Source organism: Maniola hyperantus, chromosome 15 (genome assembly GCF_902806685.2).
Source record: "Maniola hyperantus chromosome 15, iAphHyp1.2, whole genome shotgun sequence".
Classification (NCBI taxonomy): Eukaryota; Metazoa; Arthropoda; class Insecta; order Lepidoptera; family Nymphalidae; genus Maniola; species Maniola hyperantus.
The window spans coordinates 11,934,507-11,952,210 of NC_048550.1; the positions used below are offsets into that span (position 1 = coordinate 11,934,507).

General features: G+C 37.1%; 3 protein-coding genes across 3 annotated transcripts in view; 2 read left to right on the plus strand and 1 right to left on the minus strand.

Annotated features, from left to right (window-relative positions):
- Nucleotides 1-1,300: 1,300 nt before the first annotated feature.
- Rpn6 (regulatory particle non-ATPase 6) lies at nt 1,301-3,070 on the minus strand. The gene has a single exon (XM_034976026.2). The coding sequence runs from the start codon at nt 2,918-2,920 to the stop codon at nt 1,658-1,660; it is 1,263 nt and encodes a 420-aa protein (XP_034831917.1). The 5' UTR covers nt 2,921-3,070; the 3' UTR covers nt 1,301-1,657.
- A 1,096-nt stretch (nt 3,071-4,166) lies between these two features.
- Nucleotides 4,167-6,182, plus strand: LOC138403313 (uncharacterized). Its single transcript, XM_069503334.1, has one exon. It carries the CDS (start codon nt 4,170-4,172, stop codon nt 6,117-6,119), a length of 1,950 nt encoding a protein of 649 aa, XP_069359435.1. The 5' UTR covers nt 4,167-4,169; the 3' UTR covers nt 6,120-6,182.
- A 932-nt stretch (nt 6,183-7,114) lies between these two features.
- The window catches only part of Vrp1 (Verprolin 1), a 28,007-nt gene continuing 17,417 nt past the window's right edge, over nt 7,115-17,704 (plus strand). The window contains exons 1-2 of the mRNA XM_034975835.2: nt 7,115-7,870; nt 10,899-11,182. Coding sequence (XP_034831726.2) covers nt 7,525-7,870; nt 10,899-11,182 — 630 coding nt within the window. The 5' untranslated portion in view covers nt 7,115-7,524. The remainder of the gene's footprint in view (nt 7,871-10,898; nt 11,183-17,704) is intronic.

Genomic DNA, 17,704 nt, shown 5'->3' on the forward strand with positions numbered 1-17,704 from the left:
ACAACATATAATAGTAGGTACCTACTAACGCAAATAGTTACCTACAACAAAATTGTGCGTTGGGGGGTATGAACCGTGGATATTTCGGTTCCAACCACGTCGGTAACCATTTTTTCGTCGTAACCAGTTACGAAATAAGAGTTTAGTGCGTCGCGTCAGCCGGTCGGAGTATTTGGGATTTTGGGAGGGCTAAACCCTTCTCAATATGAGAGGACCCGTATTCAGTAGTGAGCCGGCGATGGGATGTTGATGAAGCTTTAGGAACCAGTGTATTACTATACTTACTTTATAACCCATTGCGAATGCTAGCTGGCCTCCAAACTCATTTAAGGATAAACCAATAGCACAGGTTTACAAACATTTCCATTTAAGGTTTCATTAACACCAACTGTTTGTTATGACTAATAATAAAAATCGGTCAAGTGCGAGTCAGGCTCACACAGGAAGAGTTCCGTAGGCAGGTACCATCCACCAATTTATTTAATTAATTATTAGTGACAATAGGAATACCTACTCAAAATTTCAACCTTTTATACGGTTCATGAGATACAAGCCCGTTGATAGACACAGATGTACGGTTTAGTAAATAGGGTCTTATTTGCACCTTTTACGTACGAAACGCCGAAAAGGTAACTTTAACTACAATCTAATCTTGTTCCAATCCAATGGCTGATCTAGTCTTTCGAATAATATAGATGAATAACTCTTAGCTCATAGAGTTTTCTTAAGTTGTCATATTCCAGGGTTTAGCCCATGTAGCTCCCGGGTACAATCGATTCCCTGGCGCCCTCTAGTAGGAACATGATCAAAACAGAATAATTAGTTATATTTTCACCATGGAGGAAGCGCCGGGATAACTTAGGTACTCTTAGTTATAAGATATGATGTGTTACTTTCTTATCATAAATGCAGGAGCTAACTGAAATATAAATGTTGTTGGGAAGCAATAGCCAATACAGATAATTGGCTTGCGGACCTATGCTCTTTGGTGCCTCCTAAGACCCTGCACCATAGAAAAAGCTGGCACTGTGTATTACCACCATAGTCATCTTAGGTTTTAAACCTTGACAACCACACCAATACAGCTTTTACAATCTACCTCTAACCTGGAATGAAATACTCAGTTACTTTTACAATATACATAAATAGAATCCTAAGGTCAACCTGTGTGTATAAGGCCAGTGCACTCAATGATTCACTCATAATTTGGGATGTGTTGCATGCATGCCAACATGGTCAACTCTGAAAATAAAATCAGTTGCATATGTAAAACTAGGTGGGTGTGAGAAGAAAACAACAATGTTTGAAGAACACTTTAATCCTCAATAAAACAGAATATTACAATTTGTCACTAGATTAAGTTAAAAAAAAGAAAGTATAAGTCAATTAAAATATTAGTATTAAATAAGTAACAGTTTTAAGACTTAAAAAAAAAAAAGGCAATATTATTATTTATCTGTTATTATATAAATCTATGGTTATTTCAAATTCAAACATGCTCTTTCAACATTTATGTAAGTTATAGCAGTTTTGTTAACAAATTTGGAAATTCACATAGAAAATAGTGTTACTTGATTTACAATTTTCTTCAACTGAAAATGACGAGTTTATTTGATATATATTTTATAGTTTTAATGCTACAACAATTTACATGGGCCTATGAGAGTTTCTTAGCTTTCTGATAGAGGGTGTCGACAACCTTACTCATATGGTGAATGGTTTCTAGGACAGTCTCGTACGTCTTCTCCAGGGGTGACTCATCAAAAACTATCAACACACCTTCTCCCTGATCCAGTATCCCGTTGAGTTTTTTGTCAAGAATCATTTGAGATAATTTTTTCTCTACTTGAATGACTGGGAGGCGGATGCATTTAGCTACGTGGTCCACTTGTACTTGCATGTAGGGTTCCACAATGCGACACAAGTTCTGCTCCAACATGGTGTCGTACAGGGCACCGAGGTGAGCTCGGACTACTGCATCCTCTTCCAGCTCCCGTTTATATGTTTTTAACGCTGCTTGGAAATCTGCAAGTGATCTTTTGTGTGAAGCGGTGGCCACTGCACGCATCGCTTCCAGCTCTTTGCCTGCATACTTTAGAGCTGATTTACTACTGCACACAGTGTTGACCTCCTCCGCATGGTTGAGCATAATTTTGGACAATAGCATGTATTTCAAAGCTGTTAATGCTTTGGGGCTGTCCGCTCCATCGTAGCCCTCGAAAGCTTCATAGAAGTATGAGTAGGCTGTTTTGAAATCTCTCTCGTCTGCTGCGTGCAGTATGCCCGACTGTAAGTCGAGGGCGGCCTGCATTTTGGGAGGACAGTAGATCGCATTGGCTGTTGTCCTGGCTGACGTCAGAGACGCGCGCGCCTTGGGTAAATTACTGAGAGCATGGTAAGTTTTGCTCTCTAAAAGAAGCACTTCGACTAACAAATTTTTGTCATCTAACTTCTTTAGTTCCTTTAAAAGTGCCGTGGCTAAATCTAGGGCCTCTGTGTACATACCGGTGTCGAAGTAGAGTGCGACGAGTCTCGCCTCGAGGGACTGTCTCAGAAACGTGCGGCGCTCCTCTTTCGCCCATTCTATACACTCTTTGCACAACTGAACCTCTATGCCGATGCCGGCTTCTAAGTCCAAGAAGAAATCAACGAGGGAACGCACCAACTTGGCGGCCTTAGCCTTGCTTATCAGACTGAGGAATGGCCTCGTAGCTTTGATAAGTTCCGCCAGTTCCTTTGCCTTGCCTTCTTTCTTGTACTTTTCTCCGAGGTTTAGGATGCCTTGCTCTTTCACTCTGATGTTCTCCTCGTCATCTTCGGGCAGTTCGCCTGTGCTAACCATTTTATCTGTCATGCGGACGTCTTCGTCTCTGTTCGATGATGACACGCGTGATCTCTCGAATAACATTGCCCCGGCCATTATGTATATGTTTACTACTTTAAATAACTTGATATAAAATTACACAAACAGCTACACTTTTCTTTGTAATTTTGTATAATCGCAAAGTCATCGACGACCTTTTTGGAAACAAGTCGTAGACGCGTATAGTGTTGCTACTCACCGACCAGAGAAAACGGCAAAATACTACCTTTAGTGCATTTAAAAAAAAATTGCTACCAATTATTTCACTAAAGAGTTAAACTCTTTCAATTTAACTTTCAAACGAAAAAAATATTTTTGAAACACGCATAACGCGTAAAATTTAACTCCTCACGTGCCATTTTAACATTTTGTGTCAAATTTCATGTGAAAAGTACGATTAAGTCCTTATTTTAAAGGTGAATCGTACTTTTGACATGACAGCTGTTGATCTCAAAACAAATAGTTAGCGGTAGAAGTAGTTAGCTTTATTGTGACTTTATTCTTTATTAGGTACTAGGTACGTTACTGTTAAAGCGAGATAGCTTAATGCATTTATCTAAGTTCTTATTAGAAAGTGACAAAATGATAATTGTTTATCCTTAGCACCGTGGCCACTTTTTGTTTGTCAAGATGTATTTTGTACGCGAGATCTTGACAAACAACGTCAAATGAGGTTAACTATATTAGTTTAACTCAAGTTTAAAGAAATAATTGTTTTTTCTTTATGAAGTTATTGTGCAATGGTGGGTTGCAGTAGGTATACATACTAGGCTAGGATAGCCGAAGCAAATGTAAAATAGAGGGAGTAACATTTTACAAGTAAGTGCCTCTGCTTGAGCGAGCTGCGAGAGGGACTATAGAGGCCACGCTAGTTGTATAACGTGGCGGAAATATCTACGCACCTTGCTGCAATGCGCTTCCCCTCGCGCTTCCCCGCAGCTCGCCCGTTTTCGCCTATCCAGTACCGGTGCCATCTTGAGTGCGTTGCATGATGTCACTAAACCAGGTTCGTAGATATTTCCGCCGGCTTTATATATATCAGTGCAGTTGACCAATAGAGTTAAAATGGCGCGTGAAAAGTCATTTTGTACGGACTATATTTGCTATATAGTAGTATATGACGTGTAGATTGCATGTACCTACATCCCAGCTACATTCTGAAATCTTTGATTTATTTCCACGGTTTATTTTATATTTATTTAATAATAAAACAATAACATAGAAAAATAATCGAATTCTATATCATGTGCACTATTATTTGTTGAGTGGTCCAAGTCAAGAGATTTTAAGAAACTTTTTTTTTGGAATGATGGCCAGACAATCAAGTAAGCTTACTATGGATCAGGCTTGGGATAAGAATGCAAATGTTGAATTCCTTTTTGATATATCCAAGGAAATAAAATATTTTTATGAAATTCCAGTCATCTTTTTGACTAAAAAAGATTACTCTGATAATATATTTAATACAATGTGCTCTATGCGTACTGCACTTGAAGAAGAATCTAAGAGTCAAATCATCGATATTATTGTTGATTATCATTTACAGTGGCTGCATGCAATAAGAGATATAGAAAACTTTTCAAAAAGATTGCAAATACTTCCTCGTGAAGAAGTATATGAAGCTATAACTTACACAATAGATGCTATAAGCAGTCGCTTAAAATATTACAAAAGATACATGTTGAAATATCGACCTTCACTTTCAAACGATAAGCAAGCCAATCTTTTAGCTGACATAGAAATAATAGAAGAAATGCACAAGGATGTTACTCATATACTTTTGGAAAAATTAAAATGTTTCAGGAATTTCGATACCGATGATGAATTTAAAATAAAAGTAAGAGATTCCATAGATGAACTTTTTTCTTGGATTGATTTGATACACGGTGAGTTTGCAGTATATTTAACAAAATATATACATGGTAGTGTACTTGAAGATTTAACTAAGACTTTACGACAAATTGTTGATGATATGCAAAAATCCAAGTGTCCTATTATTCAAGAATTATTAGAGAATCTGAGAAAAAAGGGAAATGATTTGGGCACCATGATATGGTGTACTGCAATTCATGATTTGGAAATGAATAAATTAAGGGACAAAATTTACATGTTGGAGGATCGCATTTCTGATCTAGGTGGTGAATTAACATCTGCACCTATAGTAGATCTGAAATATAAGAAAGGTTACTTGCAGAGCCGACTGGATTATTTAGAAAGTTCTAAAATTACCCTAAAAAGATTTTTAGAGCTAAATGACATGCACCTGGAACATAATATGGATGAGGGAAAAATATGTATTTGTAAAGATTTTTATCAGTTACGAATATTTAATCATGTCTTACCATCTCAAGATCGCGAACGTTTAGTTACGGAATTATGTTGTACATGGGATTCAGCAATTTTTGGAGAGCATAGTCATAAGTCCATTATTTCGATACTTAGCGCTGCAGAAATGAGAGAAGAGTTTACCGATGATCTTGGTACTTTTTATATTGATCAACATAGCCGAAAAATTTATAAATTTCCCGATGATGAAAATCTTTATCAGCCAAATGAACATAATAAACTAGTACCTTTGACTGATGATGCAGACCATATATATTTTTATGATGAATGTGGAAGATATTTCTTTGATTCTAAAAGTCGACAGAGGGTTTATAAAGCTCATGATACTGCTAGTGAATATATGATGGATAGTTCTGGTATTTTGTTGAAAGTAAAGGAACAGCGAGAAGACGTTACTTACTATTATGATAATTATGGTCGATATTATATTAATTCAGAGGGTAAGCATATTTACCGAGAAGCAGATTCTACTAGTGAATATGAAAATGATGGCTTAGGAAATTTAGTTCGTATCAGAAATCATTTTGATATACTTAAACACTGTCCTGATGATGTGAATGTCACCGAAGATTTCAAATATCTTAAAAATACTGTGGGCAAAGCATTACGGGAATGTATTGCTAACGTTATCATACACCAACCAGCTGATCCTATAAAATATTTGTCAGCTCGGCTTATGAAGTATAGAGAAAATATGGAACTAAAAGAAAAACGTTCTAAAGAAAATGAAGAATTACAAATTGAAAGAGAAATAAGAATTGCTGAAGAACGCGCTGCAGCAGAGCGTGCCGCTATTGAAGCCGCACTTCTTGCTCAAGGAGGAAGTGAAGCGAGTTATGACTCCAATCTTATAAAATATGCTTATATACAAGATGATGTCAGTTCAGTAGCTGCCAGTTCAGCGCACTGATTTTTTAAAATTAAGTACTTACTTGAATTTATATTATCATTTTCTGTTATACTACTTAATTGAAGAAACTGCAAAGGAGCAGATGAGATGTTGATTGTGTTTAACATTATTTATTTTTCATCGAATAAAGCAATATTGGGTTTTTATTATTAACCAAATGTTCATTTTTTCTATACACTTATTGAACTACTAGCTGATCACGATTTCATTCAATTGGATGTAGGTTTTTGAAATCCTATAGGAACTTTTGGATTTATTGAGATAAAACATAGCTAATATCATTCACGCTGTGCTTGGTATACCACGTGCCAATTTAATAGCTGTTGTTCTTGAAATTAACCATACCAACAATTAACCACGACACGTCGCAATAGCATTTTTAGGTATCAGTGGAGCACGCACCGCAAGGGAGCGGAACACACCAGCCCACGTGCCACGCTGCACCCCGCGTTCGCCATTTGCATTAGTGTGAGTGTGACATGACATGCATACATAGTAGGTACACGAGCCTGTGGAACATTACCTGCGTGAGCTCGGACTTGCATTGTAGATCAGACGCAACTATTTAACTGCCAATGGCCAGGAACTATATCTGACAACGAAACGTCAAAAACACAATCACTCGTCGTTGGCTCTATCGTATCGTATTTTTCTCTCTTCTGTATCTTTTCCACCAAGCTTCCACCCTTCCAACACTAGTGCAATACGTGACGACTGACGTTGGCGAAGTGTTGCTGAGCACCAAGATATCTGAAAGGTCTGGTCTTTCTACCACATCACCACATCTCCACTCCGCTTGAATGAATATGCTATTTTCCAAGCTATTTTTGACTATTTTACCGGCAACATCAGGCAAATAAACTACCAATCTCAATCATTTTATTATCTGGTAACATTATCAGTGACAGCATATATGTTATTGGTCTGTGGACAGCATGGTGACAGCTGGTATCGGCCATGTTGCAATTTCTGAAATTGATCATTGATGAATTTTCTTCAATCACATCATTTCAGTTTATAGAATTGTGATAATGCATTTAAATAGTGAAAAAAGCCGCTCAATTACTACTATTTCTTAATAGTCTTAAACCGAGTATATAGTGCGATAGACGGTGTTCTTTTAAACATATTCAATCTGAAACAAAAATGAGGTGATACGAGTCGAAAACAATTTCTAGTGCCTACGTACTTCCTACAATGATTAATCTTTTGGGGCAAGGCTCTTAGTATTTTATGTAAATTAGCATGGGTCGGTGCGGAATGACGTATCGTCTATTGAATGTTTTTATCACGCGTCAGTATCATCGCGCGTTGTGACTTGTAAACACTGAGGTTCGAACTCGGTCGAAAGTGAAACGTAGCTTATGGCATATTGTGTGTAGTTTGTAGTATTCAGTGTCAAGACATGGCGCCGCCTAGACCTCCGCCGCCTCCTGGGCCTCCGCCACCGCCCGGGCCGCCACCTCCACCTATTTTCAGTGGGTCTAAAGGCGCTGGTCCAGCTGACAATAGAAACGCTTTGCTGAGCTCCATACGACAAGGGGCTAAGTTAAAAAAGGCAGTTACAGTAGATAAAAGTGGACCCTATATACCTGGGAAGGTTACAAATGTGTCAAACAGTGGTTCCCCAGTTGGTAATGGAGTCAGGAGTGCAGCACCTGTTCCAAATGGAGGTGCAGGAGCCATGCCGGGCTTGGGAGGACTCTTTGCAGGAGGCATGCCCAAGTTGAGGCCGACTGGGAAATTGGCTGGTAAGACAACATAAATAAAAGTTAGGCACCTTTTTTAACTGAACCAAATAGTAGATTATTAACCAAGGGGATAAAGCAGTGTCTTCTGATCGCGAGAAATCGCGAGCGTAACGAAGGACTCGAGGTTTACTCCCGAGCGTAGCGAGGGATTTAAGTTCACCCAAGACTAAGACAGCTTTATCACCGAGTTAAATACTCTACTTTTCGTACCATTTGCGAAAAAATTAACACAATAATAATATGAGATAAGCATTTATTAAACGTATTTTTAGAAGATTAACTTATTTATAAAAATAAATTAAAATAAACTTAACGTTTATGTACCTATTTGAAGAAAACAAAAACGCAGAAAATTCCTAGACTAATATTTTTTTGTCAGAAAAGCAAAGGCATCAAGCTTATACGGCTTCGTCGGTTTTCGTAATTTTATTTAATAATCATAACTGTATAATAAATGCGTATTCCTTTATCAAAAAGATGTATAATGCTTTATATAGAAACTCAATGGTGTAAACACAGATGTAGTCTGTCTGTCTGGTGGGAGGCCTCGCCGTGGCTAGTTACCACCCTACCGGCAAAGCCGTGCCGCCAAGCAATTTAGCATTTAGCAAACTGACATACTCCTTAAAGGTAAGCCCGCTCCCACCTTAGACTGCATCGTCACTAACCATTAGGTGAGATTGCAGTCAAGGGCTATCTTGTATCTGAATAAATAAAAAATAAAAAAAAGTTCAGTATTTTCGGTACCTAAGTATTCCAAATTTAAATCACATTCTCTTTTTAGGGGATGAATGAAATTCAGTACAATTTTCTTTCCCTGTTTGTAACAGATTAAAAATGACTATTGTTATGTACGCTTTTTGTGGCATTGAATGTCACTTTTTTGAGCAAGTGGTACGAAAATGTATTTTACTCTCAATTTTTATTACACACCCTCACAAGTTATTGAGTCTTTCCTTTTTTGCCCATAAACTTCTTGGAAAACTGGACCTAAAAGTTGCTACACAATAATTCAGTGGTTTGACTCTGCTACCATTTGAATAAATTATTTTTGTACATTTTTTATAGAGTTTTAACCATGTAAAGTTTCTAATATCCCCTTTCCTCTCTTTATTTTGAACGTCTTTATTTTGAACTTACAAATTAAAATTGCTTGGTGACATTCATTTAAAGCTTCGAGGAACCAAGTTTTGGATATAAATGTAATAAGTAATAGAAACAGAAAGATTTTTCATTCAAATAAACTTTACCAAGTAATTTTGAATTGTTAAGTTAATCTAGGTTCTTTGAAACAAGTAATTTAAGTAATTAAGGAATGTTTGTAGCTCGTCCTTCAATTATGTCACCAGAGCAAGGGGATGACATGCTTTTTTGCATGGTTATAGTTAAAAACCTAGAGAGTGAGAAAGGCTACTTTTTACCCCAGAAAATCAAAGAGTAAACAGTATACAGACATCAGCTAGTCATTTACAATGATCAAAACTTAAGGCCTTGCTATATTTTATATCTTCTAAATATACATAAAACAAAAGGGCTGACTGATTGATCTATCAACGCACAGCTCAAACTACTGGACGGATTGGGCTGAAATTTGGCATGCAGATAGCTATTATGACTTAGACATCCGCTAAGAAATGATTTTTGGAAATTCAACCCCTAAGGGGATAAAATAGGGGCTCGAAATTTGTGTAGTCCATGCGGACGAAGTCACACATAAGCTAGTTCTAGAATAAAGACTTAAAACCAATTATTAGAACTAGTGGTTTTTCATAAGTTCAACTTCATAGTTGTGGTCCCTTCAATATTGTTTTGATTTTGTTAATAATTAATTAAGTTATTGGATGTACATATAAAAATAATGTACCCAATGATAACATTACTATCCATAATAGATAAATGATAATGTTATCTGTTAACAGTACATTGCTTTATCAAGACATTATCAAAACTTGCTTTTATCAACACAATATTGATTTCACTCTATGCCTGTATGAAACTCAATAAAATTTTAATAGTATTTACTTATTTACCTAAATAAGTAAAATAATATTTGAGCCTCAATAGCTCAACGGGTAAAGGAGTGGACTGAAAACCGAAAGGTCGACGGTTCAAATCCCGCCCGTTGCACTATTGTCGTACCTACTCCTAGCACAAGCTTGACGCTTAGTTGGAGAGGAAAGGGGAATATTAGTCACTTAACATGGCTAATATTCTTTTTTTAAAAAAAAAATATAATCTTGTAGTAAAACTTTTTTTTTCTTATACAAAGATATAATTTAAGCTTAACGACATAATACTTTGCAATTAAGTCTGGCCATTCAACGAGGTAACGCTGCCAGCGTTCTGGGCACCCTGCCTCGTTGCGGTGGTTTAGAGGATATTTTCGATTTGTAATTTTTATGTTCTAGAATAAGTTTGGTATTTTTGGTTTTGTATCTTCCTATTAAATAAATTGTAGTAAAACCAAGTCAACAAAATTATAAATGGAACCATGTCTAAATAAACTATAACTATAGCACCTATAACTCAACTAAAGAGCCTCAACAGCTCAACGGTTAAGGCGCTGACTGAAATCCGAAAGGTCGGCAGTTCAAACACCACCCGTTGCACTATTATCGTACCTACTCCTACCACAAGCTTTACGCAGTTGGAGGGGAAACGGGAATATTATTCAAGATTAGCATGGCTAATTATTATTTAAAAAAAAAACTTGCATCTTGGAGGATTGTCAGTGTTGGATTTGTATAATATAGTGGTGATAATTATTACTAAAACTTAAAACTAAAGCTACGAGGGCTAATGTAATCACAAATTCACGGTTTTCAGATTTTTCCCCTTACTTGTGCTATAAGACCTACCTACCTGGCAAAATTCATGTTTCTAGGTCAACGGGAAGTACCCTGTAAGTTTCTTGACAGACACGACAGACAGACAACAAAGTGATCCTGTCCTATTTCCTTTAGAGGTATGGAACCCTAAAAATGAGGTGAGATTACTTTATTTGTAAAATTTCCTTCATACTCCACAGGCACAACACCCAATGGGCAAATCAAAATGGACGCACCACGGTTTCCACCGTCACAACAGGCACACGCTCAAAGATCTCCAGAAAAGACGAGGCCTACGCCAGCTGGTGGGAACTTAGTAGCTGCCATATCAGAAGCTTTAGCGTCGAGGGAAAGTTCTAGGGAGTCACCAAGGGAGTCGCCAAGGGAGGCTCCGTCAAGACCCATGGTCAGGAGGCAACCTAGTGAGGCGAAGGCGAGAGGGCCGCCTCCGGAACCGCCTGTACAAAAACCTGTGATGCCTTTGGTGAGTTTACTCTATAATCTATTGTTGATCGCATGATGAAATGATTTCGGAAAAAAATATTTCCGAATTCAGTCCATCATGCAATTAGCTAATGCAGCTAAAATTCTAAATTCATATAACTAACAAAAACATACTCGTAGTAGCACACAGATGCTAATTCCTTAAAGGCTATTAAAATCTAAAACAGGCTATTCTTAACGAATCGCCCACACGCGCTCTCGCGAAGGCAGAAATAACCCCAGCGTGTGATAATCCAAATATCGCTCGTAGGTGTGGTCGATTTGGTAACGCGTTTTATTTATATTCAAAACATTGCCACCGGCGGCGGCGGTGCAATCCTTTTTTCGCAACATGCCTTAGGGACGGCGCATACAGACGGAGTCTATTAAGCCGTCTTTTTGATAACAATTTAGTAAATTCAGCTTTATGCACGTTGACATAGTTGAAATTGGTGTACTGAAACAAAACACGGAGGGACTCAAAGGCCTCGATGCGTGGTCTCCTTACGCACGGCAACTTAGCACCACGGTGATAATCTTTGAGCCGGTATTTGGCCGGCTACGGCCTGCCTTTCTTGGCCTAGGGATTCAAAGAACATGCGGCGCAGCTTAGATCGTACACCGCCGCCTTTATGTCAAAGTAAGTAAGGTCGCCACGCCTCAGTTCTACTTGACTCTGCCGATGTGCGTTGCTCCTTATGATGTACACGTAGCTTATATTCGGTGCACATATAAATTATAAAATTATCGATATCCCGATATGGAATCGATTTTTTTATCTAGGACGTTAAAAATAAAATAATATGTACCTACTTAAAATTTTGCTTACCTTATTATATTCATTAGTTCAAGAATAGATTAGACAAACATTTGGAAAACTAGAAGCACTTCTGATATACGCATCAGCGAAAGCGGCTTAGTCTATTAAAAATAATAATAATAATAATTCATGTCTACCGCATTAATTAATTATTTATTCGGAATTCATACCCATACTTCCCATACTAATATTATAAATACGGAAACCATTCACTGGACCGATTTTAACGAAAAGTACAGAGAGCTTGCATTCCGAAGACAGACTAAACACTACTTTTTATCCCGACAAATCAAATTATTAGCAAAAAATTTTTTAAAACCTAAATCCACATAGGCGAAATTACAAAAATATCGATATTCAGATAGATATATACATTTCATCATATAATTAATTTTTTTATCTAAGATCTTTTGCTCCTCATAATAGTCACGTCTACCGCATTAATTTTATTCGGAATTCTTATAAAATATTAACTAGTAAATGATAACACATAATGGTAAACTCGATAGGGAATCGATTTTTATCGAGGACTGTTCATTCTACATTATTATTATATTGAAAGCATTGTGCTTCTCTCATTGCATTCGTATAAATTATATTAATGACTTCCTTTTGGCAACAGTTTCGCCTGCTGATTTTCACTATAATTCAAGTTGAATAACCCAATAAAAAGTTCTCATAGTATTAGTAACCGTTGTCAAAATTGTATGTATTAATTTTAAAAAATATATAAAACACATTATTATATTCGAAAACTAGCGATGATTAATAACCTAGTGCATAAAGACTTCACTTTTCGATGTTAGTTAGTACGTGTTACGCAATTAAATATCACTTGATTTAACAGTGAAGGAAAACATCGTGGGGAAACCTGCATCCCTGAGAGTTCTCCATAATGCGCTTTTAAAACTGTGTGAATTCCGCCAATCTACACTTGCCGCCAAAGGGCCGGCAAAGGGTTGCGATGATGATGACATAGTCAAAATGGTAATTTCGGAAATGTTATAAATATTTTAGATAGTACATAATTAAATAATTAGGTACAAGTATACTATTGATAGCGTATTAAAATAATTTATTAATCTTCACAGTGCTATCTTTTGTTTATTTTTATTTTGTCCTTCAAACATGTCGCAACGGTGCAAGGAATCGACGTGATTTTTCGCATGAGTATAGTTAAAGACCTTGAGAGTGGCACATGCTACTTTTTGTTCCGGAAAATCAAACAGTTAGGACAGGATAACTAAGTAAGGACAGGTGACTAAGTACTGTGACTAATTTTATCAAAACTATGTACATGTTGCTAGCATATCATAACATATCGCATGCTAATATGCAGAATTTGGCTGTACCTTTTTGTTTTTGTAACATCTTAACTGTTTACCCAGATTCGCAATAAAGAAATTTGTATTTGTATTTAGGATTTAAAAAAAATTGCATGGTGGGATTTTTTTTGGAAATTCTTATTTACTTTTGTTATAGCGGCAAAGACACACGAACAATGTCAATTCTACTTATTACGGTTTATGAGATGCAGCCCGCTGACTGACAGACGGACGGATGGATGGACTAAACCGTAATTCATTTCATGAGATTCTTGTCTAATTATAAAATTAGACAAGAATCTCATGAAATGAAATTCCAAACTACTTTGTGGTGAATATTAATAATTCCACAATATTCACCACAGAGTACTATGTACATAGGACATTCACAGAGTACAGAGTTGCTAATTTTGGAATTTCATTTCCGTATTTTTCATGAGATTCTGGTCTACCTACAGCACTCTTCGGGTACGAATCCCTGAAATGTGAGGTCGATTAAAAACTAATATCGAGGTCACGGGCCTAAAAGCGCCCTAAACCTAAATACGCAGGTAGGTATACCTTTCATCCGCGTGAACGCCTCGTTCCAGATACTTTGAAACACTTTTGTGAGCTTGTAGAAGGTAAATGGCAGGCTAGGGTGCCATTAACGCCAGGCTATAGATATCCCTTGGGGATTTCTTTTATCTACTTGGTATAATTCTAACAATTGACTGACAGGCAACGCTCAGCTGGGATTTTTTAAGTTTCCGTATCTTCACCTATATTGTAAGATCACTGTTGCGTCTGTCTCTCAAGACCCGTCATAGGGTCTCTTTGACCTAGAATCATGAAAGGCAAATAGCAATTCTTATAGCACAAAAAGAGAAAATCCGAAAACCGTGAATTTGTGGTTACATAAAATAAAAAAGTGTTCCTTCTTGTACGATGTCGATGGTACGGAACCATACGTGTGCGACTTCGACTTGCACTTAACCGGTTTTTTTAAAAGCTTGAAATTATGCAATTTTGAAAAATAGTTCTATTTGTGCATACAGATATTATGTTTAGCTTGAATATATTATTTACGTAAATAATAATCTATATTCATCTAACTATGACACATTTATGTAAATCTTAATAAACTCGTAAGTCGTATGACTCATTCGTTATTATCATTTAATATTTAATTAATATAACATATCTTAACACTTAAACATTATTGTTATTATTCAATCAAATTGCTTTTATCTAAATTAAAAACCAAAATATACCATTTTACCAAAGTAAGTAATTTAAAAATAAGGGTTTTGCCACGGGATCGAACCCCCGACCTCCCGAACAGGCTGTCACGGCTCTATTTGTCACACCTTGATATAAATCGTAAAACGATATCTCAAGTGTTTTCTAGACACCAAGGACAAACAGTTGCTGAGCAAATTCCCCTCTCAGATGCTGCTCATTGTTCTATTGTGTACCCTTATTAGAAAAACTATGACAATAAAAATAAATAATTATTGACTATGGTGGAAATCTTCGTCGATTAGTATTTGATTTTACTATCAGAAAGTACTTCTGGGTATGTTTCCGCACTTCTGTCTGTTGTGCGTCAGAAAATACTTATAAAGCGTAATAAGTACCCTGCCTACGTTTACGGAATAAAACACAATGCATCAGCCTGTATGCATCCACTGCTGGACATAGCCCTTTTCAAGAGCGCGCCACCAAACACGGTCCTCCGCCTTCCTCATCCAACCGCTCCCCACGACCTTCTTCAGGTCATCGGTCCAGCAGGCTGGAGGTCGTCCTACACTGCGCTTACCACCTAGTCTCCACTCCAGAACATGGCCATCGTTTCTGCGACAGCCATGACCTGCCACTTTGCCACTTCAGCTTGCTAATTCGTTGAGCTATATCGGTCACTTTTACGGAATCCGGTCCGTTGATATATGTACACGCTTCCTTACTTATTTCGTTGACTGGAGAGAATTCTTGCCATCGACACTAGAAGCTGTCCTGCACTCTTCCAAAGGCTTGCAGGTCTTTACACTTTTCTACCTATGGCGTCCGACAGTGCGTTTTCCCATTGGAGTACCCAATGTCCTTTTTACATCTTGATCTTTCGTATATGACAAAGGTGGAGTAAAATCGCTCAGCTTCAATTCTCTCAACTTCATCATTGAAGGTTTAGCTATTTCGTCGCCTCTATCGATGGAATCAATTACTATATTGGGTATGGAGTGTGGAGACAGAGTAAGGATAGTATGTTATTTCCTATCAGAGGTTCGACGAAGCCATCATAACAGAGCTGCAATCGTGTGGTAAAGGAGCGACCTGAGAAGTCTGTTGTAGAGATTTCTAGTAACCGCAGTTTTATGGCTCTTATGTCCAGCAGTGTCCAGCGGATCCTTGGAATAGGTTGGATTTACTATCATCATGGCTCAAGGCCTTTGTTCAATACTGGTCGTCCACAGGCAGGCTTTAGCTGAACCTTAGCATACAGGTTGAACATAGGCCTTCTCTTGTGAGCGCTACCACAATTTTGTCCTCGGCCTTCCCTATCCAGCTGCTTCTCGCCACCCTCTTTATATTGTCAGTCCATTGTGCCGGATATCCCACGCTACGGGCGTAGGGTGTAAACAGGCGGTTTGGTTACTGCTTTAAAAATGGTTTTATTTTTTAAACCCATACCTATTATGTATGGTTTATCGTGACGTGACTCCGCGTCTTGTTGAAGTTTCAATTGGTGATTACTTTTCAGGATGCGACCGTTTGACACCGTTTCGCAATAATATTATATTGCAACTCAAATATGCTAAAACATCTTTTTTGCAATATAGCGTACAAGTTCTATGAAAGCTATAATGTGTACCTTTATGATTAACAGAACATTTTCAAGGAATTAAAGTGGGCACCTACATAATACGCATCATGGAGTAGGTACTCACTAGTTGAACATAAATTGTTACTTTGTTGGTAGCTAATTTTTGGCCCAAAAACTATTTCAATAAATAAAGAAAATATGACAATAATAAAATCTACAAATACGAGCGAATTGAATTTACTATCGAAGGTTAGAGATAACTAAACGTTGATAAAGTCGGAAAAACTACAGATAATTCGCACGATTCAATATCAGTTGGACATGAGACACGAATATTTGCGCCTTTGTGTTCCCCACAGCACGTTTGACCTTATATATTTTCTGCTCTCTTCGCAGTTTCTTTTTCATTGGATGCTTTATTTCCGGGTTTGTTGATTAAAAATAAAACGGAAACTAAATGTCAGACAATCGGAAATACCGTAGAATCCAAACTCCAAGATATTTTGGGTGACTGATATTTTTACGTACTGTAGCTGTGCGGACTTTTACAGCACAATTTTTAGACGTCAAAAAGATTGAATCGAACTATATTCTTCCATAAGACCTCTTTCCTTAAATGTAGGTGAAATAATGAAAAATGAGTGCAATAACACCAATTTTCTTAAAATCTCTTATCTAGAGCAAATGCTCTTTATGGCTAAAATAAATGCTGATTCTCTTCACCAGCATGTGTTTTGTTGAATGTTTAGTAACACTACATTGGGGCTGTATAAGCACCTTTTCGGGTCATGTAAATAATTCTAATTATACACTTGCATTCGGGATAAAATTTTCAGAGGCCTATGTAGTGAGTAGTGGTGGTAGTGTTTAAGCTTTTTAACAGCCAAAAGTTTAACGTAATAAACTCCCACGATTTCGTTCGCACACACAAAAAATATTTTTGTTGACAATTAAGCTTGGATTTTCATAAAACGAGAGAAAAAAAAAAAAACTATAGGCCCAATGTTCCCAACTTTAATGGAGATTATTATCATGAAAGTTGCTAACATCGCCGTTTGTATATAAACTTGTAAAATACATAGATTCGAGAGAAATAATAAACGTCTTGGTTGCATGGATAAACACTTAAGACATAGGAAGATTATGTGTATATCTATGCCAGTTAATCATTTTATCATGTGTTAGTCATGATCATGATGTAAAGTCAACGATTACTTAATAGTTAGTAGGTTGTGGTATTCCTAAGCACATAAAAATTTACCGCCTCGCCTTTTATAAAGATTAGTCACAAGGTCTGAGTGGTGGCCGCGAATATTAATTAGATTTAGCTTGTTGGTTTTTGTTTTATTTCTCCAATTCTGTGTATTGGTATCGACTTTTACTTCGTTTGTAAGTTCACGTCGAGCAGTACTATTACCTACTGCATCCGTTTTAAGTGATTTTGTGGTACTTATAGTTGAATTTGTTTTTAATCTATTCGTAGACTTTCTACAGGAAATGTTTCGGAGAGTGTGCACAGGAACTATATCTCTACATAGTATTTAAAACAAAATCGCTTCCCGCTGTCTATCCCTC